Genomic DNA, 26,059 nt, shown 5'->3' with positions numbered 1-26,059 from the left:
GGTTTCAATTGTTTAAGATCTATGTGAAAACAATTTATATACCAATATCACTTAACATTTTCAGAACTCAGCCTTTTAAATTTTAATTAATAATTCTAGCTGTTTTGCAAAGCTGCAATTTACCTGACCCCAGGAGAAATCAGAGCTCGTTTAGCCTATGAAAACCTGAGCCCGGTTTGCTCCGGAGGGGCCAGCCCTGGAGTCCTGAGCACACTCTGCTCCTCTTCAAGTTTCAGTGGCAGAGCACGGTCAGCTACTGCCAGGAGCACACGGCTGGGAGCTCTTCCTGGGAACATCCTGGGGTCAGGAGACTGGGGAGGTTCATCAAAAGGTAAAGATATATTATGCCTGGGATTGATATCCAACATTTAGGAGAGCAAAGTAGTGGGGAGCTAATAGAAGAACTTGTATTTTTTCCTTTCCCTTGGCAGTAAGGGGCCAGAGGGGGAGGTCATCCTTCTAGGAAGAACACAGCCAGTTACCTGCCCACATCAGCTCCACTGCGTTGCATAAAGCCTCATTTAGTACCAGGTAATGATCTTAATTTAAGCATGCATGTCCCTGCCCTCGCCTCGCTGCTCTGCATTATGGGCTCGCAAGTTTGCTTATGCTAAAGGGCAGAACAAAAATAAATTTCCATACTCCCAGGCATGTTCCATCAGCCTGTGTTGGAGCATGGGCCAGTGTCCAAATACTTCGGATATGAAGTGAATTTGGGCTCCAGGACAGGCTCAGACCTGCTCATGAAATTGCAGGGCGATGACACCAGGGTCCTGCTTTTATATTTGCAGTTGACTGGCTGCCACCACTGGGACCCCCAGCTGTGACAGCAGAGCTCTCTTTTAAGTGTCCCGGCTTAAAGATGACCTTGGCTTTCCGTGGTCAGCAGGGACAGGGACACACTGTTTTGTGTTACTGTTGAAGAGGAACTGGAAATTCTGAATTAATTGGGTGGAGCTGTAGCTCAGGTAGACAAAGATTCTATCTTGGTTAATTTTTTTCATGTAATGATTTTTGTTTTGGTCATGTAGGCTGAACATCCACCCCAAGACGGGCTGTTATTTTCAGTCTGGAAGCCGGCTCTTGCTGGAGAGCTTCGGTAGGGCTCCCTAGAGCCGGCACAAGGGACTGTCCCGCTGCAAGGTGCCCTCCCGATGCAACCGCTTGCTTCGATGCACCTGAAGCTTTTGCCTGCTCACGGGGCGGGGAGGGTCGGGTGTACTTGTGGGGTACGCGGGGTGTGCTCCCCCTGCCCCGCAAAGGGACGGCGATGGCAAGAGCTCGCAGCGACGGCGGCTGCTGCCAGCCATCGCTGCTGCCGCGAGGCTCTCCCGTCCCCGCCGTTTGTCCCGGCTCCTCCCGGGGCGGCAGCGGGGCCGTCTCCGGGCGGGGCGGCAGAACTACAGCTCCCAGGGCCGCGCGGAGCCGGTGACATCATGTGCGGTGGCTCGGAGGTCACATGCCCCGCCAGCCCCTTTGTTTTGAGCGGCGCTGGCAGCGCGACCGGCAGCGGAGAGGCCCGAGCGCGCTGCACCGCTCCGGATCGCACCGCTCCGCTCCGCGCCCACCCACCTGGCCCGACCGACCCCGACCCGGCCCCGGCGGCGGCGGCTCCTGCGGGGCGCAGCGCGGCAGGGCGCGCTCCCGGCTGTGAGTGCGGGGCGGCGGGGCGCGCTCCCGGCTGGGAGGGCGAGGGGTGCGGTGCCGCACGGCGGGCCGGCAACCCCTGGGGAAGGCGCGGAGGCTCCTGCGGGACAGCCGGGGCGCGGGGCCGAGACGCGGGGTAGGCCGGCACCGTTAGTCGCCGCGGAGGGGACAGCGCGTCCGGGGCTCTGCTGGCAGCGCGCGGCGGCGGTGCCACGCTGGGGAAGGGCTGTGGGCAGCGGCGGAGCCCCGGGGCCCGCGCCGGTGCATGTCCTGCGGTGTGCGGTGCTGCTGCTGCTGCTGTTGTTATTGTTGTTGTTGTTGTTCCCCGCCCCGCGGCGCGGCGCTGCCGGCGGGCGCTGCGCTCCATTGGCCGGGGCGCGGGGGGGCCGCGGCGGCGGCCCGGGGTGAAGGTGAGCTGGAGGGCGGGCCGGGAGGAGCCATTTTGTACCGCCGCCTCCGGCCGCGCTTCGCTCGCCTCCGGTGCCGCGCTGTTCCCTGCGGCAGCGGCTCCCGCGGGCTCCCTGCCCGGCCGTGCCGGGGCTGGGCGCGGGCGGGTCCGTTCTGCAGCTTTCCCCGCCGTGCTGCAGCCCGGCGGGCGCTGGCCCGTGCCGGATGTGTTGGCATCTGGCTGAACCCCGGAGCCCTGGGAACAACACTGAGCCGGGGCTCAGGCTGGAGTTCGGCTTAGCAAAATCTGAATCACGTGCGAGAACGGCAGCGAAGCCAAAGGGGAAGGATTGGGACTGTTTCACTGTTTCCCCATACATCAATGATACTACGCAGCGTGCTTTTTCCCTACTTTTTTCCCCATTTAAATTGTTTTTTTCCCCTCTGACGGACCTTTTCGTTTGCAAAACGGTACATAAAGGGTTCTGCAGTTTCAAGGTGTCCTTTTTCAATCCTTATTTTTGTTTTGTTTTACTTAATAATCATGATTCTCATGTCCCAGTCAGTTCCTGTTTTTTGCTGGGTGACTTTTGAGGGCACTTAAGGCTTTTTGTGTGTGTGTGTCACTAGCTTGTATAACTATTGAGTTTTGACATTCTTTTTTAGAAATGAAGAGAGTGTCCTACATTAGAATAAAAAACTAATGCAGTTGAGCTAACTTTTATCATGTCAGTCAGTTCGATCACGGTCAATTCTTGTTCACTAGTTAATCTGTATTCTTAAAGACTTCATCTTAGACATTCCAATTCTCAATATCCCTTGTAAAACAAGAATTCTTATTTTAAAAAAATTCTTTAAAACCAACAACATTTTTGGTGTTTTTCGTATCACAGAGAAAGATGAAGGAAGGCGAAATGTTGCGTTTGTTTTTTTTTTTGTCAGAGGGAAAGGTTATGCTCTTTTTGCCCACGCCCTCTTCCTTTCCAAACAAGAAGAGCACGTGCGGCGGTTCCGCCCGCTGCTCCGGGGGGATTTGTTCCCTCAGCCTCAGGGTAACCCCACACCGCCTTATCTCCCATCACAAAACACCCGGCACCAGCCTCAGCTGCAGTTCCCAGGCCTCGGCACGAAAACACCGCTCCCGTACTGGGTTTCGGTTCTGGGGGTGCTCTGCTCACGGTGACAGCCCCGCGACCGTGCGGTGCTGCTGGCTCGGCCCTGCCCGGCCCTGCCCAGCGCCTCCTCTTCTCCCCTCACAGGCGGTCAGCGCTCCGGCCTCGCCCTGTGCTGGCAGCGGTGGCCACGGGCCGGACGTCGCCTCCCGGCAGCTCAGAAGCCCAGCGCAGCCTCAGGTACACGGAAAGCACGGCCCGAGGGCGGGCTCTGGGGCTCGGGCACACCTGGGGACAGGGTGTCGCTGGAGGGCTGGCCCCGGAGCTCCGGGACACACCGGGCACAGAAGCCCGGCTGCTGGCCCTGCTGCGGCTGAGGGGAAACGCACACCAGGGGCTGCGCTAGAGGAAGGAGGGGTTCGGTGCCACGTACAGTATTTTATCAAAGAGGATTTACCGGTAGAAAGTCTCAGGGCAGACGTTTTATAGACTTCCTCTAGCAGCCTGTGAATTGGGCTTGTAGGGTATTTCTGAGGAGCAGCTTGTGTAGACAGGCTTAGGGATGGTGTAGGTGAAGGAAACAGAGGAACCTGAACCGTGGTGAACCCAGCTTAGCTCAGAAATACGTGTGTGTGAGGTAGCATCCATGTCAGAGCCATGTCTGTGTTTGGAAAGCATTTGTAAAACCTGTTGATTATAAGTGTGATTTGTTTTACCTTTCTAGTTTTTCAAATGGGCATATTCTGAATGCTTAAGATCCATCCTTGTTGACCCTTGCTCAGACAAGCATTCCAGTAGATTTAGTATTATTTTTTTCTCTTTGATCAAATACTTCCCAGTACTTGGGGGGAAAAAAATTGTATTTTTCTTTTGCTTTGTTTAAACTTACTGAAGAGATCTGAGTGTTAAATTCTCTGAATGGCTGGTGTTTTACAGTGCAGGGTCTGTAGGCAGATAAGGCATATAAGTGCCTCAGCATCCAGGAGGATGCAGACAGGTCTGTGTTTCCCCCCTTTGCACAATATCCAGCTCAGCCTCAGGCACACGTTCCCCTCTGCCTTTCCCACTTTGGCAGCTGGAAGGTGACATTTGAAAACTGCTAGAGCAAGATTTGCAGGAAGGCAACACGTAGATGTGATAGAGCTGAACATGTGACGCTGTTACTGATAGGCTTGTGAAATTGTTTTGCTGAAGCAAACCTGCAGAAGTAATTAACTGGACAGAAATTGAAGGAAAGTACATTTAAAACCAGTACGTTCTGTGATGAAGTGGAGTTCTTTCTCCTTTTTAGTATCTTATTTGTGATTTTAAAATATTTATCCCCTTGAGTAGTTTTTACTCTGTGGATTTTTTTTCATTTCTTTAAACCATTAGGACATTAAAAATAAAAATCGTTTGCTGACCACTAATTTTGTGATGTTCCAAGCATAAAGAGGACATTGCTTCCTTCAGTGAGCAGTTGTAGCCCAGAGCCCTTGTTTCTGGTTATTAATGATTGTGTAATACAGTGATGTCTTAACTTCTCACATAATGAGAAAGATACCATCTTGAAGAATTTCTACTTAGTTGCTGTGTTTTGCCCTTTCATGCAACATCAGGGTCTTGCTTTTCATTTCAAGCTGTCTTTGGAAAAGGTCCCTTAGCTTCTGTGAAATTAATCTGATATAAACCTGCGATGTTGGAATTGAGCCTTTCGTGTTTATATTTCTATTTGCATTGTTGTATTTCCCTTTGCTGCTGCTGCTTTGTTTCTGCCCACTTCCTCACGCGGGTAGTACCTAGTTAGCTGCGGTTGAAATTCAGTACAGGGGTAGGGTTTTGGCAGCAGGGCTGGTGAGGTGCCGGGGGTGGTTGTTGGTGTTGTTTTGTGTCGGGGCTGTGTCACTGCAGGGTGAAGCGATTGTGCAATACGTGGGATAGAATGTCAGCTACAGATCAGATTGTCCGTTTGTGCCTCCTTAGTCTCTCTGAAGCAATCAGTTATTAGATAGGCTCATTGCAACAGCGTTTTTCAGGCATCAGTGTGACAACTGGTCCTATTTTAAGTCAAATTAAAACGAAATATTTTGTAGGGTAAATGAGCCCCAGACCAAGAATCTACCTTATAAATTTGTGTAAAAAATTTTATTGGGAACGGGATAGTTTTAGAACCTCTTTTCTCAATGAGTGAAGGGACAGCCTGCATTCTTTCCTTGCTGTTTGTTCAGTTGGTGCCTTTTAAAGGTGCTGTGTAAAAAGGCTGTTTAAAAAAAGCACGTTCATTGTGTGCTATATTAAGTAGTGACGTGGCCAGTCTGGGACTGGGTAATTGCAGCTCTGAGGATGGGAGCTCATCAGGAAATGAAATTGCCGTGAGGAGTTGGTGTTTCCTGACTGTGGATTCAGGGAAACTGAGAATAAAACCTTGGGAGGCATGAAAAAAAATTCCATAAATGTAAAAATAATTCGGTTTGTGGCCTTGTAGACATACAAGTAAATATTACAAGCATTTGGAATTGTGCCAATGCCAGGCCCAAGAGGGTGCTTTGCCAGCCTCAGTATATTTTGGTGTACTTTCATCCAGGTCATTTTTAAGGGCAGGAGAGGCAAAAAGCCCTGTTGTGGTAGGCTGGTTGCTCTCACTAACTCTTACATGCATTATTTGCAAAGTCAGCTGCATTTTCTTCATCTACACACTTTAATATTGGCAAACGTTTGAGTATTTGGTTTTTGCAACTTCAGTGCTCTGATAGTGTGAGTGTGTGTTTGCATGCTGGGAGGAACCTTTGCACTTGAAACTGGAAGGTGTTCAAGCAGAAACTTCTGCTCATAACTATTTGCCAGTAGTGCTTTGGAAACAGAAAATTTCGCTGCCTCAGCAAGTTGCCCTTTGTTCATATTTCCAGTAGTTTTACATAAAAAAACATAGTTCATCTTTCATTCTGATCTGTGTGCTAGAAATGTACATTCATTTTTAATCAAATCATAGATTATCAGTGAACTAATTTTTAGATGCTAGGAATGAACAGGTAAAAACTTACGGTCAAGGTTACTTGTTGAGATCACAGATTGTTATTTAACTCTAGTGTTACGAGACTTCATTATGATAGACTTTATAATGAAAATGAGTGGCTACTCAATTAAATACTTGCTTTTAAAATTTCAGTCTTCCCCCCACTCCCCTTTTTGACTGGTGCTATTATATTAGTACTTTGGAGGCTCCAGCTGAAAGGAGGATCACACTGAAAAAAGTGAAAAGCTCTTGATCATTATTCAGGAGATTTTTGGCTTCTAGCCAAATCAGCCAGATGATTTGCTAGAGCCGAGCTCTTGAGATTTTTTTGTCTTGCACAGTAATGCAGTGCCTGTGATTCTGGGACACTCAGAAACTGCCATCCACAACATGTGTTTTCTGGGTATATTTTGCATTTGACACTTGGCAGTGCTGCACTGCCCTGGGCAGGGTGTGCACTAATTTGCCCTGTGCCACCTCCAAGAAAGGTCAACAATTTCATCAATTCTTAGAGTGAGCAAACAATTATCTTGTCTAATTCCTGTGATGCAGCTAAGAGTGTGTCAGACTGAATGCTGAGGTGTTTTAATTTTTCAGACCGTTGCACTGAGAAGGAGAACCTCTGCAAGTTTTTCTCAATGACTCTATAGCCAACTGATGTAACAATGGTACTAATATTGGGACGCAGACTGAATAGAGAGGATAGCGGGATAAGAGATTCCCCTGCAACCAAGCGGAAAGTTTTTGAAATGGACCCAAAGTCGTTGTCAGGCCCTGAGTTTTTCGACTTCTCCTCGGGATCATCCCACGCTGAAAGCATTCTCCAGATCTTCAATGAATTCCGAGACAGCCGGCTGTTCACGGACGTCATCATCTGCGTGGAGGGCCGGGAGTTCCCGTGCCACCGCGCCGTCCTCTCGGCCTGCAGCAGCTACTTCAGAGCCATGTTCTGCAACGACCACAGGGAGAGCAGGGAGATGCTGGTGGAGATCAACGGCATCTTTGCCGAAGCCATGGATTGCTTTTTGCAGTACGTGTACACGGGCAAGGTGAAAATCACGACGGAGAACGTGCAGTATCTCTTCGAAACGTCGAGCCTGTTCCAGATCAGCGTCCTGCGCGACGCCTGCGCCAAGTTCCTGGAGGAGCAGCTGGATCCTTGCAACTGCCTGGGCATCCAGCGCTTCGCAGACACGCACTCGCTCAAGACGCTGTTCACCAAGTGCAGGAACTTCGCGCTGCAGACCTTTGAGGATGTGTCCCAGCACGAAGAGTTCCTGGAGCTGGGCAAGGACGAGCTTATCGATTACATCTGCAGCGACGAGCTGGTGATCAGCAAGGAGGAGATGGTGTTCGAGGCCGTGATGCGCTGGGTGTACCGCGCGGTTGAGCTGCGCCGGCCCGTGCTCCACGAGCTCCTGACGCACGTCAGGCTCCCGCTCCTGCACCCCAACTACTTTGTTCAGACTGTGGAAGTGGACCAGCTGATTCAGAATTCCCCAGAGTGCTATCAGCTGCTGCACGAAGCCAGGCGATACCACATCCTTGGAAACGAGATGATGTCTCCCAGAACTAGGCCACGAAGGTGAGGAAATTCCTTTAACCTTTTTTCGTGCTGAAGGACATGTTTGATCTATTGAGCTTTGGTAAATGCATGCCTGGAGAAAAGTCTCTTGCAGATTATTTTACTTTGCTAAACTCTGGAGCTGCTGCAGTTACCCTTCTGTACTTCCCCACATGCATGAAGCTCACATGTCTGAGAATGTGCATAAATGAGTCTTTTTACACAGAGCACTTTATTGCTCTAAAAAAGGTAAGTCAAGTTATATTACCTTGCAAGTAAAATACTTCCTTAAGGTTAATGTTTGCTAGGGGAGATCTTAAGTTACTTTATACAGTAGCAGTGTCTTGAAGAGAACTTACTGTGCCTTGGCAGGAAAACAACTCCATTTCCCCAGCTTTCTTTTTGTAACAAAGTCATGTAAACGTACAGCGCACCACAAAGGATGTGGATGTGGGTATTGTGTTTTCAGAGCATTTCCTTGCTACATCACAAATATTTTACAGGTGGAGTAGCACATGTGTTTCTAATAGACAGCAGAACAACAGGTTGTTAACTGTAAATAAACCAGATGTTGTATTTTTAAAGAATCATGAAACAGTTCCTGAAGTATTTTGTGCTCATTCAGTGACATTTTAATAATTCACAATTGCTGCTGCTTAATAATGTGTTACACAAATAGATGACTGAGGTTGCAAGAAGAAATGAGGAAGAATCCATTTAGTGGCATTTATGAGCAATGGCTATTATGATTCTTTTTTTCCTGAAAAATATTTTCCCTGTCTCATGTCAACGATAGTAGACATGATAGTTTGTAGTTAACTCCAGCTGATTTGAGCAGTTTTTTATAAAATCGTATGTTACGTTAAGGGGATGCAATGGTGGTCTAGACAGATTGTATTAGGAGTTACTCCTCTTTGTTTATTCTTACTCATATGTGGTTGCTCTACAGTGACTCTGCAGGGAACCTTTATTTTTTTGGCAGGTGTTGAAGGCTTGCCTAAGGGGGAAAAAAAACCACTTGGCAATGTTTGCCCCATTAGTGGCTTTCCAGTCGTCAGTCCTGCCATGAGAGAAGAAATTCATCCTGAAGTCCCTGCAGCCCTGCTCCCACCCAGGCTTTCTAAGCTGTGCACTGCCGTGGGAGGTCTTAGCAAGCGTTTGGCTCACGGCACTTTGGGAATTGCTGCAGTGGTTGTTTCTGGGCTGGAGGGAGGGACTATGGGAATTCAGACAGTTGGAGGGGGCTGCAAGCTGCAGTGTTTGGTGTTTGTTCTGCTTTTCTTACTCAATTGGCTGGGGAAGGCAAATACACTCAGGAGTTCTGTCAATGTGGGGATGGATGTGCTTGAAATTCTGAGCATCCCCAGAGTGGGGCTCTGGTGAAGTACCTTGCCTAGTACAGGTGATTTCTGAAGCCGGGGGTTTGTTGGTTTTACTCCTGAGTTTATTAAACGGCAGTGGGAGTTTGAGTAGATAGGAACAAGAGAAGTAATTTACAAAGAGAAAAACTGGCTGGCATCCCAGCAGGAATTTTTTCCTCTTTTCTATATTACATTCATGGAATAGTTCTTTGTCATTTGTTTCTGTTGTCTGTTTGTTTCCGTTGCCTATAGCAAAAAGGGATCATATTTTGCAATAGTTGCCAGGTCCCCCTTCCCCCATGTTTTCATCGACCTTTTCTGGGCATTTTGGAGGGCTTTGGGGAGGGGAGGGCAATAGAGAGCTCTTTTCCTTTTTTCTTGTCTTCCTCCAATATCTTTTCTATATAAACTATTGCTAAAAGGAGACAGGCTACAGGATAAAAAAATCTCACACCAGTGCTTTTGGTGAAACTTTGGGATATAAATTGTGATCAGTTGTATGGATGTGGATGCACCATAGGTGAAGTGGGTTCTACTTGTTTTTTCAAAGAACAGACTACATTGCAATTCAAGTTGATTTTTTTTTTCTTTTTGAAGCCAGTGAAGAGTTACCTGGCAAGTTAAGAGTTAAATAAAAGTTTAAAGCGTGGCATAACTGTTCTCTTTGCCACTAAGGCATCCTTGGCGAATGCAGGTCTTTCTGAGACAGCCTTTCAGTTCCGGACTTGCAACAGTGACATCTTGAGGCTGTCCCTCCTGCCCCCTGTAAGCCTGTCCTGTCCCTGCTGTTGTGTTGCACACCAAATCTGCAAGCTGGCAGTGAGCAGTGACACACTTCCATCCCCAAAACTGCAGGGGCTCTTCCTGCTGAGTGCTTCAGACCCTGGTCAACGCTGCTGTTCAGCTGTCTGGTGCCAGTACCTGAGTGTGCTCTTTAAGCAGAAATTAGCATGTTTCTACATTCTAACATGTCCTTTTTGGTTGCCTTTGGAAAGCTTTAATGTAGTCCCTTATTTTTCCCATTGGAGATGGGTTTCTGTTTCACTTTGCATTTTGTCTGCTACATCATTTGCTAGCCAAAATTGATTTAACAGTGAGGAAAAAAAAAGCAGTGATTTACCAGAATTTCTGTAGTTTGAATTTCTGTAGTTTGTTTTCCGAACTTGGCATGGTTTTGGATGTGATCAGTTTGAACTACCACAAGTTCTTCTGTCCAGCTCATGCTGTCCTGGTTGGTGCTCTCACCTCATCAAGAGGTGTGTGTGGAGCTCAGGACCCCTGGAAAGCCTGCTCTTGGGAATGCATGGAATTGTGTGACACCTTTGATTGTCTTCCACTCCCTCTTTTCTATTTAATGCACCCGTTCTTGGTGGGATGGTGTCTCCTGGAATCTTTACAGACTGTTTTAACGCTGTGTTACTTTGCTCACAGTATTTCTTCTGAGGGCTACAAGAAGGGCTTCCTGTACCACTGGTTGAGGTCACAGCTTTTTCTAACCTTCATTTAAATATATCCTTAGTTCTTTTCTGGAATTAGCCTTTGCCCGAATGTTCTTTTTATGTATTCCTACCACATTTTACTGTTTTTTAAAATAGGTGTGCACTCTGTTATTTGAAAAAAAAAAAAGGAACTAACTATAAAACCTGCACAGTGCAAGACACATTCAAGAAAATACAATGAAGAAAATTTTTCTTACCTGAAGAAAGAATCTGGTCATTTTAATATGGGTATTAAAATGTTAGGAATTTTTTTTTTGTTCTCTTTGCATTTGAAATACTGTGCTAAATGAATATTATCTTTAAAAACTCCATTATAGCAATTCATAAAAAGCTCTCTCTGAGCAAAGTTTTTTAGTTCATTTAGTTTTAAACCAAAGATTAATAATCTGTCACAGTCATCTTTTCAGTGAGTGAATGGAGGCCTTAATTCTAATCTAGAAAGTAATGCACAGGTAAACCTCTTTGTACACAATTAGCTGGTGTCTTTGGGCTTGCTTCTAAGGCAAATTATGAGATGAGCATCTTGCTTTTATGGAAGTTCTTTTCCTGGGTAATGCTTGGTTAGCACAGGAACTTCCCCTCTCTTACCCTTTGAGAGATTCTTTTCAGAGTTGATCCTCAGAAAAGCAAAACCCAGTAAACAGTAAATACATAGAAACCAGGAGGGGAGCATGACTTCAAAGCTGAGCAGCTGGCAAGAGTTTGTTCAGGTGGGTTCAGGTGGGTAAGGTCCATTCCTCAGGCACATCTCATTTATCTCATCCTGTGGGATGGTAGCATTTAGCTTTGCCTTTGCCTGCTTACAGTGTTCTGGGTAGAAACAGACATGGGATATTTCACTTTGGTGTGTGGTGCCAAGGAGATAGAAGGGCTCACGAGTTTTATTCGTGATGTTTCAAGACAGGGAAAGCCTCATCAGGATTTATAGGTGAATATGTGCATAAGTTCATGTTAGGAACTTGAGGGACAGATCACATAACTTTTACCTCAAATCCAGTCATAAATCTTTTCTTTGTTTTTGAGAGAAGACTGCAGTACTCAGCGATGGCATGAATGTCTGTTCTATGAGATACCTATTCCCAGTGGGATCATAGTAGAAAGCAGAACACAACAAAAAGGCTCATCAGAAATAAAATCAATCTTACATTCAGTTTTGCTTAACTGACAGCAGTCCTTGAAATAACTATGTCAGTGCAAAGTGCTTTAATTTTAAAATGCTCTGGAAAGAAAGGAGTTTGACAAATGCTGACAAGAAGTCATAAGTCTGAGAGGAGGAAAAAAAAGTGGTCACAGTTTGATTTGCACATCAAAGATAGTTGGTCGATTCTCTACATTTACATGTTCATTAACTTTTGTTGGATAAGTTTTGTTGCTGCTGTGAATATAGAATATGTATAATGCAGAAGTATCTGGTGAATAGAAGGATAATCAGTGTGTGGAATAGAACTTAAAGGTCTGTTTGGGTATTGCAGACTGTCAGGTAATGCCTCATTTATTCCCACTGAGTTGTAGTTTTTGGGTTTAGGTTTGAATTTTTATTTCAGTATTCCTTAATGTTTCCTCCTGTCACTGCTGTTTTCAGTTTTAATGTGCATTGGCTCTAAGGTCTTTTTGGTTTTCCTTATTTTGGTGACTACATTCCTTCTGCTTTTAAACATTTGGAATATTTAGGTGATGTAAAGTGTTACAGATTTTTTAAAGCTCAGGAGGGGGAATGAAGACTGATTTCATTGTGAAACAGATTGTTCATCTCATTGTCTCTGGCCTCGCTTGAATTCTGTTTCTGATCTATGTGCACAGTCAAAGGAAAAACATTATTATACTAAGAGCTTTCTATGTTATTTAATGACATGTTTTTTGTATAGAATGTTGTGCAGTGCAGGTCCACCACGTACACAGGACTCCTGTCAGTGTGGTAACCTGCTGTGTAATGAGACAGCTGGAAACAGTGAAAACCTGCTTGATAAATGACTTTTCTTCTATTTTACTTTTTCATTGTTGTTATGAAATTAAAGCTAAATAGTTTTTTTTCTGATTTTTGCAGAGTTTTGAAGACAATGTTGTTTGGTCTCCATGTACTATTATCCCCTACATCTTAATTTTCTGTGTTCACTTTTTAGATCAACTGGTTATTCTGAGGTGATAGTTGTTGTTGGAGGCTGTGAACGAGTTGGAGGGTTTAATTTGCCATACACGGAGTGCTATGATCCTGTGACAGGAGAGTGGAAGTCACTGGCTAAACTTCCAGAGTTTACCAAGTCTGAGTATGCCGTGTGTGCTCTGCGGAATGATATTCTTGTTTCAGGTGAATAATCCTAAACTATTCAAGACTTCTTTCTTTGGTTGGTTGGTTTTCCTTGTGTCCTGTTCATGGGGTGTGTTTGTTTTGGTTTGCTTTTTAAGTAGTGTGGCAGATCTTTGTACTGTGAACTTCCAGAAGCTCAGCTGAAAGTCACTTGCTGCTGTGAACACCAGCCCCAGCACAATCTTACTGTAAACAAAAGTGTTTTCTGGAGTTCTTGTTTGGCATGAATCCGCAGTTTTTTACAGCTGATTCCAGGACATCAATTGTGTTTAAAGAGACCAGCTAACTAGCGGCTGCTTTGAAATACAGCAGGAGCCTGTGTGCTGCAACAGCTGGGAAAACTACAGACAAAAAATCCCAAGCAGGCTTCTTCCAGCAGCACATTCAGTCCTTTAGCAAGGGAAAATTACAGGGTGCAGCTGATGGTTCAGACAGCAGGCTGCGTGTGGTGGTTTAACCAAAGCAGTGGTCTCCTCAGGTGTGTGTGCCTGTGCCATTGGAACAAAGGGAGAAGCCAAGGAGATGCCCCCAGAGCAGAGGGATGTGCCAAGGGCATTTCGAGGGTCTCATCTGGGTAGTGACACTACAGGAAATCTGAAGAGCTTGGGCAAAAGCCATTAAAATGCATTCCAACGTCAGTAAATAATCTGGTGTGATTTCAGCATTATGGGAAAGGAAAGCGTGAGGAAAACAACTCACTGTGATTTTATCTTTGAAATCCACTGCAAATTACTTATTCAGTGTAATGTATAAATACTGGTACATCCTTCTTACATCCCAAAGGGGATAGAAAGTTTTCACTGCCCACTCTAGAGGGGGGTATTAGTAGTTGGCATTATCCATTCAATAATTATTCAGATTGGCATGTTTCATTTCAAAGGTGGAAGAATCAATAGCCGGGATGTCTGGATTTATAACTCTCAACTTAACATTTGGATCAGAGTTGCCTCCTTAAATAAAGGCAGATGGAGACATAAAATGGCTGTTCTTCTGGGTAAAGTAAGAGAAATATATTTTAATTTATTTCTAGTGGGAATGTTTGCTCTATATAAGGAAACAGAAGAGAAAATACTTAAGTATTACTTCGTATTTCATAACAAATAACTTTTAAAATATTTTTGTATTTTCAAGTATAATACTTCAAACAGTTAGGCTCTTTATCAGTCAGACACTTCCCATGGACATGAAAATCATCTTACTGCTCATTTATTTTTTGGGGTTTTGTTTTTTCATCATTGAAGTGGCTTATTTCCCAGAAGAAAATTTTTGGGAAGCAAAGAAGCATCTGGATTTGCTTGTGCTTCAAAATGCTGTCTAACAGTTTATGTAGTTATTAACAGAAACTGATACTGCTCTAAATGTTGGCAGTTTTATTTAATGTTTTCTATGAAATTAAGCAAACACATGTCATGTGGAAATGGGAGGTTTTGCTATATTTTGAAGGCAAATATGTGTGACCATAAAACCACTAGCTGGGACTCCCTTACTGAAAGTTAGACAAGATGTGCATGTGGTGTCACTTGATCTTCTTAGAGATGAAACGTGCAGCTAAGCAAGCAGAGGGAAGAAGGTAATCACAAATAATGAGGAGCTGTGCTTCCTAAATATGAAAGAAGAGACAAGAAAGTAGAGTTTACAAACTGAGAGGAGGAAATACTTCAGTAAGCAAGTAGGGAAAAGGCAAAATACCAAAAAAAAGCAAAGGTAAACTCAGATGGGCATTTGCTGCTGCTGTTGTTGTTGACTGTTATCTAAAAAAAGAGAAATACAGAGGAATGCTTTTTCTAACAAATGCTATTCAAGTAAGAAGTTTCTACTGCAGTATTAATAATACTGTGCTTTGGCACGTGTTTGCAGTGTCATTCCACATGTGACTGAATGGAACTCTCCAGGGAGTCTTTACCTGTTATTTTCAGACCATATTCTTCTCCTCCTGGGTATAAATAAAAAATGTGAGGAATGTGTCCTTTGACAAACCCAGCCAATCAGCTTTAAATGAATTGGATTTGATATTTAAATGCAACAGCTGCTGCAAACACTTGGTGATGGTAGTTTTCACCACTCTGTGCAGGTGTACGTGGTGGGAGGATACGACGGGCAGAACCGCCTGAGCAGTGTGGAGTGCTACGACTCCTTCTCCAATCGCTGGACTGAGGTGGCTCCCCTGAAGGAGGCTGTGAGCTCCCCAGCTGTCACCAGCTGTGTTGGCAAACTCTTTGTCATCGGGGGTGGCCCTGATGACAACACCTGTTCTGACAAGGTCAGTTGCCTCTGCTGGGTTGCATCTTCTATCCACAGCAAACTGGATTGCTGGTTTAAAACCGGGTCCTGCAGGAGATCTGCTTGAGCTGGTTTTTGCTGGATGGAGTGTGGAGTTATTCTAATGCAAAAAATATAGAGTAAAAAATGTTAATTGAGCAATACACTGTTCCTGTGGTCTTTCTCATGGATACATTGCATGTATCATTGGCTTCACAAGTTCTGTGAATTCTTAAATGGGAGTGTTTGGAAAACAGTGTAAAATATTCCTCATATGTATACATTATTGATAAATGGATCTGCATGTATGGTGACTCCTGTTGTTTTGGGGAGGCCCTGCTGCTTTGTCTCTCCTTGTGTGACCTGTGTGGGCATGCCAGGCTGTTCCTTGAGTTGGGCTCTCAGTCTGAAAGGCCTGTCCTTGTTTCCAGGTTCAGTCTTATGATCCTGATACCAATTCCTGGTTGCTCCGTGCCACCATCCCCATTGCCAAGAGGTGTATCACGGCCGTGTCCCTGAACAACCTGATCTACGTTGCTGGCGGGCTCACCAAAGCCATTTACTGCTATGACCCCATTGAGGACTACTGGATGCATGTACAGAATACATTCAGCAGACAGGTAATTAGCAATCAAAAACCCAAAGACAGCTGAAAGGTACTTTTTGACATTGTTATCTTGGCATTAAATAAGTACACATTTGCTTAACCCTGATAGAATTGCATCTCTGATTCCATTCTTGCGTTGCCTCTTCATTCTCCATAACTCAAACATCACAGAAGAGGAGGTTTCTAAACCAGTAGCTTTTCAGCTGGGTGTCACTTAGGCAGTCCAGGCTTTGCTTGAGAGCTGTTACTGTTGAAGAACAGTGTAGTGGATGATGATTTCATTGCATAGACATTACCTTCTGTTGCATGTTGTCATTTAAACTGAAGGGAGTAATTTCCTTATAATTGATTAAAGCCTTTCAGTGTAACAGGAAATACTGAAGGCTGTTTTTACAGTGTGAAAAAGCCCCACTGTATGGCACAGAAAGTGTCAGTTCAGCAGTGAGAGCTCTCATTTCCACATGTGGGACACTGAGCAGGATTTGAATGAGTCTGCTCAGTAGTGAAGGTGTGTGCAGCAGTTACATTTCCCCATGTTTTAAAAACACCAATCACATATTCTGTAGTATTACCTTAAGAGAAATTTGTTCTTTTTTCCCCAGCCTTCCCTCTGTTCCTCTGTTTTAATCCGTGTTCTCTGTTTAACTGAGTATTTTTCCATGCCTGCTTTTGAGGAAGAAATAAAATCCTCTCTCTGTTTCAAGTAAGACATAGCACTGTCTTTTCTTGTGCACTCTGTTTAGTCACACCTTTTTTCCTCTCCACATTTACATCCCTTTTCATTATCTGTTACTCCTCTAAGGTGCTTCTCCTTTTCCCCATTCTTTGCATTAATAGTACCTACTGTGGTCCCTCTTCTGAAAACCTTTGTTCTCTCCTCCTTTCCCTATCTCACATCTTTCAGTGGTAAGTACAGTGTTCAGTAGTATTCCATTGTTCCCTTTGTCTGAGCTACATGTAGTAAAGGCTGAGACGTGGAATAGTCTTGTGCTGCTGCTTTCCCTAATTTTTGTGCTTTCTGCACTGGCCCTTTCAGGAGGGAACATTATAGGCCAGGCTGTTTGCAGAAGGCAGTCACAGTGCTGCCCTCCTGCGCTGGGGCAGACACGCACAAATCAAGTCTTGCTTTTTAAATAACTGTGTTCCCTTGTGTTTTCTTGCAACAGGAGAACTGTGGCATGTCTGTGTGTAATGGAAAAATCTATATCCTTGGTGGAAGACGGGAAAATGGTGAAGCCACAGACACTATTCTTTGTTATGACCCTGCAACGGGCATTATCACAGGAGTAGCAGCCATGCCCAGGCCAGTATCGTATCATGGCTGTGTGACCATTCATAGATATAATGAAAAAGGCTTTAAACTGTAACTTTTCTTGAAAAAAGAAGAAGAACGAATCCAGTGGTCTGCTGCAAGACAGGCTTTTTAAAGATTCCTGAAGTGGAAATTCCCTGCCTAAGTGTCATGAAAATTATATTCTGTGCCTTTAGAAAAAGGGTTAATTTAACTTACCAAACAAGTCTACAAACCTATCCAGTAACCAGAGTTCAGATATATCTGCTGTGGGCTCTGATACGAGAGCAGGACGTTGTACAGTGGTCGGAAAGTTTGCCCTGTGTGTGATTAGTAATTAAAACCTTGAAAGCTTTTTGGGGAAAGTGCCTTCAGCATTTGTGCCTGTGTCTTTAAAAGCAATATCTTCAAGGTGTTTCCAGTTCTGCTAATGGAAAAATGCATAAGCAAGTAAATCCCAAAAATCGTTATCTGCAATTTAAAAAGCTCAATTATAATTCATATGCATCGTTCTTAAAAGCAGATTACTTGGCTTAACCAAGGAGATTTTTTTGGTCAGATCATGCATGGGTTGAAATTTAAAAAAACAAACAAACAAAAACAACACCACAAAAAACCAAAGCAAAACCAAAGCACCAACAAAACAAGCTACATTGGACAAATAAGAGAACCTCTGAGAAATGCTTTCTTCTGAAGGACAAACTGGTTGTTTGGTGAGCCACTACAACACACTGCAGTGATGCTTGTATACATTAACCCTGTGGAACTTTTCATAGTGCTCATAAATGTCCAGCAAAGAAGTACAAGGCTACATGACATGGGTTCAGGCAAAGTTTGAATCACAGTTTTTACCTTTTTGAATAGTGTGGATGAAGGCTGAGAGTTACTGGGTTCACTCTTTGCTCACTGCAGTGTCTAAACTATTTAGGAAATAAAAGGATGTTGATCTCTGGCTTCTCTCAGTTTTCTGAATCATGTTATAAATTACCTGATGATAGAGGTGGGACTTGAGTTTGTGTCCTACAACTTATAAATTGGTCTTTTGGATGTCTCATCTGCAGAGATGGCAGAGTATCCAGCAAGTATTTCTTGGCCTTTCTTCAGACAATCACTTACTGTAGCACAGTTAAACTACTGAATAAGCTGCTTGGCCATAGATAAAGAAGTTCTGAGAAGGTTCCTCCTTTCACCAGAAAAATATCTGTGGACCTGTCCATGTAGCCATATGATGTGTTTTGGATAATTTTGAAGCCTAGGAAGCACCTGCATTTTAATGCACCACCATTATTGGGTTGGGTTTTTTTCAGTAAAGGTATTTTTTTAAATCCTCCCTAGATTTCTGTACTAGGACTCCTTATTTCCAGTACACAGTTGTACAGTTGAGGCACAAAGTTCATAAAAACTGAAATAGCACTTGGGAGTTGGAAAATGAATAGGATTGTCTGTGTACCAATTTCCTGTAAATCACCAAAAACCTCAGGAGCTGCCTTTCAAAGGAATTCTGAGGACAGCAGCCAGTAAGGAAATCGGTCGGTGCCAGGGCAGAAAAGCCCCATAAAACGCCTGCAGAGCCAGCCCTGGCCTCGGGGTTCTGGTCTCTGTGCTTGCTCAGGAGGGTGAAAACAAGCACCATCTCTGGAACGTTGTTTGTTCCACTGGACTTTCCTCATCTGTTTTCCCAGAGTATTTCTTCATGAGATGGAAATTCTGACCCTCAGCGAAGCTGTGCCAAACTGGGAGTCACCATTTTCAGTAATATGGTCATGAGTTTTAAAGAGCACTGGGAGCTGCACTTTGGGATGCATTAACTTGTAACCTCAGGAAAGGACACAAATTTCAGTTTCTGGCTGAATACCAAACACTGCTTTTGATATAGTAAGAATAGTGATAAAATACAAATCATTGCATATCAGTGATGTAATCAGGAGGTCAGTCCCTGAGCATTCACATTGCCCTAAAAAGAAAATCCCTTGATACAATGTAAGACAAATGAATCAGGTAAATTAATCCTTTTCTCAGTTTCATCTGTTTTGCTCACCAAGTTTTACTTTGAAATGGCAATTTCAGTACCTGTGAATAAGGTCTGTTGATTGAATGGTAATTGCCCTGTAATGGATTTTATGTACTAACAGCTTATATAGCTTGTGCCATCCTTGTAAATAAAAATTACAAAGACTATAGGAGCACTTCATTAGAGATGCAATTTGAAAAATATCCTCCTTTCCTTTGATTTCCTCTTGTTTGTATTCAGACTTGTAACATTGTCATGCTATACTGTTTTTAAACAGTGCTTATTCTGTAGGTATAGAACAGTGTCATTTAATCTGTGTTTATAATACTGCACTACTCTGTAAATAACAAGATACTGCTTTCCAAGGTTTTTAAGACTAATTTTATAGTTTAGTGGTCTTTTCTTAACAATTTATGTACTGTTACTGTTACCTGTTTTTGAAAATGACAGTGTTTAATGAACCAGTAAATGCAGAAACGTAGATGCAGAAAACTGCTTACAGTTCTTCAGAATCTGTATCAAAGCTGAACAGTTACAGGTGTGGAGCACTGCTAAATGGCAGTTATTTAAGCAATGATTTCTTTAAAACAGGCAGTGAGTTTTTCTTCTTGCTTGTTTACTCTGTAAATAATTTGCACTTATGGCCTTCTCTGTTACAACAATTATTTTTAGATATACTAGAAAAGAACAATTTGACCTTGATTTAATGAAAATGTACCATTTTTCTAGAAGGATGCATTAATTTGGAAGTTGTATTCCTGAGCCACTTGTTCTCCAATGCATTTCACTTAGGTATGAATGGATTCAAAGATTTAACCTCTCACTCTTATGCATATCTAGATGCTTGCAGTTTGTAAGCTTGAGCAGCAAGTTGGTTTTCATTTTTTCCTATGTCTCAGCTAGGAGAGAAAGTTGTTAAAGTCATCTACTATAATCAAATTATTTCCATCATAAATGGTAGTAGGTTTGGTAGCTGTAGAGCACCTGCACAAAGGTGTAACTTCAGTCCAGCCATACATAGGAGGGCTCAAGCATCTCCAAGTCACACCTAAAAAATAAATTCTAAGAATTGTCTTCACTCTGCTAAACAGAAACGGCTAAATATTTTTATCTATTTTGATGTCCACTTCTGTTCTTAGCAGTGTGATGTTAATTGAAAAGGCAGTTGATGCTTTCTTGCAGCCAGGCTTCTGGAAGGTTCTGAATCACTTACTGATCACTGCAGCACGTGCAGCCTCTAGCCCTTGGCTTGTGGCTGAAGCATTCCCCTTTCACGGCCATCAGCCACAGAACATTGCCTGCTGACCTTGTAGGTGTAGCTGTAGACTCCCTCCTCGGGAGTGATTAAGTAGGCACAATTTGTGCGATGTTCGATTTTATACTGTGTCTGCTAGGCATTTGGGGGATTGGGCACTCTGCTTTCCCCTCAAGCACCAAAGGGCACCAATCCAGTTCTCATCAAAGGTAGCTTTGTTTGTACTCTGTTGAAACAGAGATGTTTGTGCAGATTATGTTGATATGGACCCTTATCGTAATTTAGTGAAGATTTTTAAATAGTATTTTTAACATGGCAAAGTTTTGAGAGAGGCTGATGATGGAGGAAGAGGATATGTTCACCTGGACAGAGATTCAGAGGAAGCTTTGGTCACCTGTGCTTGAGAGCAAGGATGCTACTGCCTGTTCAGTTTCTTCCTCAGAACAGTTGAGTTCTCCTCATTATCCTAGGCACTTGTTTATCCTGTTTGTGTCTGACTTGCTGCAAGGACAGGACAAGAAGCAGGCCCACTCACTGCCTGTGAATTGATGTTTGCCCCCGCCCGAGGCACAGGGGGGCTGATCAGCAGAGCCTGAGCTGAGTCCAGCTCTGAAGAGCAGAGACAGGAGAAAAGCATTGGAGCAGGCTCAGAGATGGCAGGAGGAGACCCAGCGTGTTTGGGGGTTGCAGTTTGGCTGGGCTTGCTGAAACCAGGGTGATCAAGATGCTAATAAGTTTGCAATTCCACATGCTGAAACTCAGGTGGAAAAAATGTTTCCTATTTGTCAACTCACTGAACTCAGCTGGAGCAATAAAGATGCAGAAGTGTTTGTGGTCTGCTAGTGGCAATGCTCAGGAAAGCCAGGGGTTCATTTTTCTGAATTGCCCAAATAGGCAAGTAGCTGTGGGGTTCTTTTTTACCATTGAAGATAAAACCCAGTTCAAGAGCATTAAGAATCTCACAAGACTTGATCATTGTAAGGCACAACGAATATTTTCATCTGAATGTAGTCTCATGTACACAAGAAATGACAAATTAAATTATTTGCTGTGCCTGGTTAAGAAAATCTGAGCACCATATACTCAGAAAAGGAGTCTGCTGGGTAAGATGAAATTTCTAAGCAGAAACCTGCTGTCTGGTTGGGGGCCAAGTGGTGCTTTGGGTTTTGTAAAACATGTTTAGCACACAAGTTTCCTCAGTGTGGAATTATTTTGGATGGCATTAATTGAAATGGATAATGGATCATGATTGTGTAACCAGCAGCCTCCCCCCAGGCCCAAACCAGCTGTGACTCTGTTCCCTGCTCGCTGCCTTTGTGTCACACACAGGTTCATGATGATGTTACTGTCTAAGAACTGTAAGCTATTTGCAGGAATATTTCTTTTTTTTCTACTGTAGAGATCCAGTCAGTGCTAGTATGTTTATGTGTGCACATCTGTATGTGAATTATTTTGTGATCATTCTCTGATAGTGCTGTTACAAGTGATGCACATAAAGGCCCTGTGTACAACTTGTTAATAGTGTAATTAGGGCTTAGTTTATATGATTAGCTCCAAAGAAAATAATGTGTGTTAACTTCAAAAAAACCTGTGCCTTGAATTCACCTATATTTGTATCTATTGTGAGGAAGAGCTTGGATTACTCCTCCCAGTTTGTTACCTTTATTATGATTGGTCTTACTGTCCAGACTGTTAATGTCCTCCTAGGAGAAATAAATCTTGCCATTCATTAATCAGCACAGTTAAACTTCTTGTTTAGAACATGCCTAGAATGCTTCCATTATTACAGTGCTATGGCAGATTTAATCTTTAATCTAGTGAAATCAGTATTTGTTTTTTTTTCTATTTTTTGTTTCCAGCAATGCCTCAGTGACAAAGGACTGAGTTTAGTCTTTGACTTCCTGTCCTTAACATGTACAGTTTCTTGTATTAGTCAGTAGCCTCTGTGATATTTCTGAACTCTCCGAAGTCATCAACCTCTTGTTCAAGATACAAAATATGAAGCAATAATATGGTGCAGCATGGCAATAAGCAAATCAAGAGACTTGAATGTAATGTACTGTTACTAATTTCATCTGTGTAAATGCTGGACCTATGAGTCATTCTCCTTTTGGTGCACGTGTAGCACTTTGGAGTTGGATTAATAGGAACTACTTGGCCATGGAAAGAGAGTTTACCTCCTGAACTGTTACTCATATGATATTTTCGCCTGAAATCATATTTTCATTTTCCTTTTTTTGCTGAGGAAAACAGCAGTTCTTGTTATTCCTTGCCAGTTCCTTTCTTTACTGAAATCTAAAAGCTGTAGTTCCACAGAGAGCTGATCTTGCCCTCAAGAACAGCCTGGTGCAGCACAAATGACATTTGAACAGGAAAGCTCAGACCACTTACTGTGTGCCAGAGTCAATGTAACAGATCTCACATATAACATTAAGGTCTTCAGATTGTGCTGACAGTAGAAAAGTGATTTTGTAATGTAGCACAATTGCAATAACACCTGTTATATTTAAATATACTTCTTGCATAATTCTTTGAAAGTTTTTTTTAAGTTCAGTGTATCTAATAAACATTTGCCTTTTGAATAGTTCACTGTGGTTTATTTAGTTTATGAGAAGTTCCAGGGTGGGGCTTGGTGGTACAAGGAGGAAACTCCCTCCTGCTTTTTTTGGGCCATGTAACTTGTTGGATTCTGCCCCTTGTGCAGTCTCTCCTCTCCTTTGATCTGTTCTCCTGCCTCCCAGTCTAGGTGTTTTCCCTGCTCATCTTTCTGTCCTACCAAAGGTAATAAAGGCAAGCTGGGGGCTGCACAGAAGAGTAAACTTGAAAGAAAACTGGAAAAAGTAAAAAGCAGGGGGTGGGATGTGAAATCTTGGTTAGTCCTGGGTATTGTGATGACAAGAAAATGTGAACAGACACAGAAGGCAAAACCAGCATAGGAAATTGGGAAAAGGTAACAAAACACTGGGAAAGTCACTAACAAAACATGGCTTGGAAATAATCCTGTAGGTTTATTCTCCTAAAATCAGAGGCTTTGCTATCAAGATGCTACACACACGTGGCAGGGCAGGGGCAGGGCGTGGTAGAGCCCAAGTGAAAACGTGGCAGGCCAGCAGTGACTGCTGCAGCTCTAGAGAAGCCAGGCTCGGATACAGCCACAGACTGGCTCTTGCTGCAGTGCCAAGAGCAACTTCCAGTCAAGTTCAGTGCTTGCAGAAGCTCAGCTTACTACAGAAACAAGTAATCCAGAAAAAAAAAAAGAAAGGGAATCCCTGCAGGCTGCAAAGCAATGGAAATATATTTGGGAGCTGGAAAGCCCACCTTAAGGTATTTTAAGTCTTAAACACAGTCAGCTGGTGGCAGTATTCTAAGAACAGCTTCTTAATCTTTCTATTAAGCAGAAATAAGGAAGAAAATAAAATTGAACTACATTACAGTCATTCATGGTGAGCAGGATACTAATTTGAGTTTAAGAAGAGTCTCCATCCATCTGCCGTACTTCACATCTGTTGCTTGGCAGAAAGAAAGGCTAGCAGTGTCACAAAGGACAGTAGTGATCCTGAAATGACAAGAAAAGAGGACCTTGGGGGCTCAGCTTTGAACATTCAGCATAGACTTGCTAATCAGTGCCCTCATAAATAAGTTTGCCAATCCATGAGTGAACAGGATGTTAATTTGTGCTGGTTCGTGGCTCACTGCATGAAGCATGAGACTGCCACAGCCCACAGCATTAGCTGCACCTCAGAGGCATTGCAGCCCGGCCAGAACTCAATACAAACCCTGGCATTAACTGCACTCATTGTACTGATTTAGCTGTTTTGAGAATATGAAGTATGATGACCACTAAATACAGTATAAGGGGTTTTTGAAGCCTAAGGGTAGACCAGGGCTCCATCCTGGCCCATGCTGTGAGCTCCTGCTATCCTGCACTTCAGTCACCCCAGGACTCCTTTCTTGGGTCTTTCCTTTTGCTAGTCATAGAATCACAGAATCCATTAGGCTGAAAAGACCTCAGAGATCGAGTGTTGTGATGAACTCTCTGTGTGTGGAGACACAAGGCTTGACTCCATTTCAGAAGGCTGATTTGTTATGTTATATATTATACTAAAATACTACATTAAAACTATACTAAAAGAACAGAAAGAAAAGATGGTCAGAAGGCTACAAAGAACAAGAACAATAGAATGCATAACAAAATCCTGTGACTGCTCACAGCCTTGACACAGGTGGCTGTGATCGGTCATCAATGGAAAACAATCCACATGGACCAACTGAAGATGCACCTGTTGAATTCCACAGCAGCAGATAGTTGTTGTTTACATTTCTTTCCTGAGGCCCTCAACTCCTCAGGAGGGGAAAAAAATCCTAGGAAATGATTTTCAATAAAATATCATAGCTACAATCGAGTCCAACCTATGACTGAACATCACCTTGACAACTAGACCGAAGCACTAAGTGCCACATTCAGTCTTTCCTTAAACACCTCCAGGGAAGATGACTCCACCAGCTCCCCTGGCAGCCCATTGCAATGCCTAATCACCCTTTCTGTGAAGAATTTCCTCTTAATGTCCAACCTGACGCTCCCCTGGCGCAGCACAAGGCGGTATCCTCTCATCCTGTCCCTTGTTCCCTGAGAGCAGGGCCGGCCCCCTCCTGGCTACAGCCTCCTGGTCAGGGAGTTGTGCAGAGCCACAACGTCCCCCCTGAGCCTCCTTTTCTCCAGGCTAAACACCCCCAGCTCCCTCAGCCGCTCCTCATGGGACTTGTGCTCCAGACCCTTCCCAAACAACGCTGCCATTCTCTGAACACGTTGCAGCACCTCTGTTATCCTTTCGTAAAATATCTTCCACATTAAAAAGTCTTCCTCAGCTCTTTTAACACGTTAAAACACGGTTGTTCCAAGCAGCAAGTCAGGATCAAATCACTGCATTCGTCTCTCCACACAGGAACCCGAGCGGGTCGCGCATCTCGCTTTCTCCGCTGCCGAGAGCGAGCGTCCTCTCGGCCCACAGCCGGGACTGGTGCCCGGTCCCGGCCCTGAGGGCGCTGCGGGCCATGAGGCGGCACCTGCCCGCGGCCGCCCCGCCCCCCGCGCGCTGCCCGGCGGGGGAGGGGAGCGGCGCCGCCGCACGTGGGACCGGCCGCGGGCAGCGCTCCGCCCTCCGCGCCCGGAGCGGCACCGACACCGGCACCGCCGACACCGCCCCCCGCGGCGGCCTCCGTGCGCCTCCGGTGCTCCCGCCTCGGGGGGACTCGCTGCCCCCTCACGGGCAGGGTCGTGGCTCGGGTTGAGGGACAGCCGGTGTGTGACCCTGCAGCGGGGAACCCCGCGCTGGTGCCGAGGCACCTGGGCCCGTCCGCTGGCCCCACGCTCCTGGGGTGCCCAGCATTCCCCTTCCACGGGCGGTGTGCCTGTGTGGGGGGAGCCCCGCTCTCCTGGGGTCACCCGCCAGACCACGGGTGGTATCCCGAGCGCGGCTCACCGCGCTCTTCGCAGCCCTTTGCCGGGGGGCACGGGGCTCGGCCACTGCTGCTCCGCTGGAGCTGCGGGCACCCGCGCTCTGCTGAGCCGCAGGGTCAGGAGGCGTTTGATGCTGCTGGGCTGTGCAGAACAGAAGCAGCTCCCAGCTGTGAACCTGTGCAATGATCAATAACCCCGCTAGAGAGGTGCCCCTTCTCTTTTGGGGGGTGCACCACAGGCCTCCGTATGGTGAGAGGTTGAAGCCTGCCCTAATGGTCGCTGTGGGAAAGGTTAATGCTTTTATTTTTCCT

General features: G+C 44.7%; 2 protein-coding genes across 10 annotated transcripts in view; one reads left to right on the top strand and one right to left on the bottom strand.

Annotated features, from left to right (window-relative positions):
* The window catches only part of KLHL6 (kelch like family member 6), a 37,357-nt gene extending 37,096 nt beyond the window's left edge, over positions 1-261 (bottom strand). For both annotated transcript variants that reach the window (XM_041416419.1, XM_041416420.1), the window contains exon 1: positions 124-261. The gene's annotated coding sequence lies outside the window, so the exon portion shown is untranslated. The remainder of the gene's footprint in view (positions 1-123) is intronic.
* Positions 192-22,874, top strand: KLHL24 (kelch like family member 24). 8 transcript variants are annotated; one of them, XM_041416421.1, is made up of 9 exons: positions 192-331; positions 432-531; positions 3,294-3,386; positions 6,736-7,723; positions 12,683-12,867; positions 13,748-13,866; positions 14,939-15,127; positions 15,558-15,746; positions 16,900-22,874. In XM_041416421.1, the coding sequence occupies exons 4-9, from the start codon at positions 6,804-6,806 to the stop codon at positions 17,098-17,100; spliced, it is 1,803 nt and encodes a 600-aa protein (XP_041272355.1). In that variant the 5' UTR covers positions 192-331; positions 432-531; positions 3,294-3,386; positions 6,736-6,803; the 3' UTR covers positions 17,101-22,874. The 8 variants fall into 8 exon arrangements, with proteins under 8 accessions (XP_041272355.1, XP_041272360.1, XP_041272362.1 ...); XM_041416426.1 differs by lacking the exon at positions 3,294-3,386; XM_041416423.1 differs by lacking the exons at positions 192-331; positions 432-531 and adding an exon at positions 690-968.
* Positions 22,875-26,059: the final 3,185 nt, after the last annotated feature.

Source organism: Onychostruthus taczanowskii, unplaced genomic scaffold, assembly GCF_017590055.1.
Source record: "Onychostruthus taczanowskii isolate IOZ18803 unplaced genomic scaffold, ASM1759005v1 scaffold51, whole genome shotgun sequence".
NCBI classification, from domain to species: domain Eukaryota; kingdom Metazoa; phylum Chordata; class Aves; order Passeriformes; family Passeridae; genus Onychostruthus; species Onychostruthus taczanowskii.
Note: the sequence above shows the minus strand (reverse complement) of the source record. Positions and strands in the feature narration are given on the sequence as shown.

Coding starts and splice junctions, on each gene's coding strand:
- KLHL24 (XM_041416426.1), top strand. CDS start 6,804: ATGGTACTAATATTGGGACGCAGACTGAATAGAGAGGATAGCGGGATA. Junction 12,868..13,747: donor GAATGATATTCTTGTTTCAG/GTGAATAATCCT, acceptor TTCATTTCAAAG/GTGGAAGAATCAATAGCCGG. Junction 15,128..15,557: donor ACAACACCTGTTCTGACAAG/GTCAGTTGCCTC, acceptor CCTTGTTTCCAG/GTTCAGTCTTATGATCCTGA.